At 47.3% G+C, this 1,036-nt stretch overlaps 1 protein-coding gene across 1 annotated transcript in view; it reads left to right on the forward strand.

The window, feature by feature from the left end:
- Nucleotides 1-276: 276 nt before the first annotated feature.
- Kctd18 (potassium channel tetramerization domain containing 18) overlaps nt 277-1,036 on the forward strand; it is an 8,850-nt gene continuing 8,090 nt past the window's right edge. Inside the window, exon 1 of the mRNA XM_005366348.2 lies at nt 277-503. Coding sequence (XP_005366405.1) covers nt 347-503 — 157 coding nt within the window. The 5' untranslated portion in view covers nt 277-346. The remainder of the gene's footprint in view (nt 504-1,036) is intronic.

A 1,036-nucleotide genomic window follows, 5' to 3' on the forward strand; every position in this document is an offset into this window, starting at 1 on the left:
CCACACCAGTGCCAGAGGTCATAAGCATGTCTTGTCTTTACTTTCCATGTGCCTGACTGTGCCTTACCTTGTATAATCTTTAGTTATTTTATCAACTGTGATTTATAATTGCTGGATATTTATAAATTCTCAGATGCAAATTTCCCCAGCTTACTACATTGCGGATGTCTTTCCTATCACACAGAATAGAATCTGTTTAAACTACATTAAACTATATTTATCTTATCCATTTATTTTCAGCAGGTCAGTGATATTTGTCCTTTGTTTCTACAGACATCTGGGACGACTGTGATTGTTTCGAAGTGTGTGAGAGCTTCCGTCAAAACTTTAGGCGTCCAAGGGAGCGATGGCAGGCCCCCAAGCAGAAGAGCTGCTAGATATTCTTCGTCTGAACGTGGGCGGCTGCATTTACACGGCCCGGCGGGACTCTCTGTGCCGCTTTAAGGACTCCATGCTGGCATCCATGTTCAGCGGGCGTTTCCCTCTGAAAACAGATGAATCCGGTAAATGTGCAAAGTCAGGCGCATGAGTGTGAATATTCGTCCAAGTGGGGCTCTGTTGTAAAGTCTTTTTCTTAGTTGTGTTAGAACGTATCATATTAGCTCACTAATTACTGAGCTCACTAGGACTGAATGGAGATTCATAGAGAGATTAAATAGCAGTTTCTGAAGTCTGTGGTGCCGCTCCTGCACGGAGACAAAGGAGTGAGTTGGCGAAAAGGCCAACCATGACCTAAGGATGGGGACAACTGTGTTTTGAAAGTTGATGCTTTCCTGTGGCATTCCGGGTGATGGTACTGAGGCTGACCGCACACTAGCTTCTCTCTGTGTTCTTCAGGGAAGACAGCGCGTTTCCCTGGAGAAGCAGCTGTCCTATAGTTGACAGAGCAGCCACCCTAGAGTCAATGCTGGGCTCTGTGCTTGGTCCAGCTGTGTGTGCACGTGCGTGGGAGCTGATGTGCGTGGGAGCTGATGTGCGTGGGAGCTGATGTTCACGGGAGCTGATGTGCGTGGGAGCTGATGTGCGTGGGAGCTGA

Source organism: Microtus ochrogaster, unplaced genomic scaffold (genome assembly GCF_000317375.1).
Source record: "Microtus ochrogaster isolate Prairie Vole_2 unplaced genomic scaffold, MicOch1.0 UNK8, whole genome shotgun sequence".
Lineage (NCBI taxonomy): Eukaryota > Metazoa > Chordata > Mammalia > Rodentia > Cricetidae > Microtus > Microtus ochrogaster.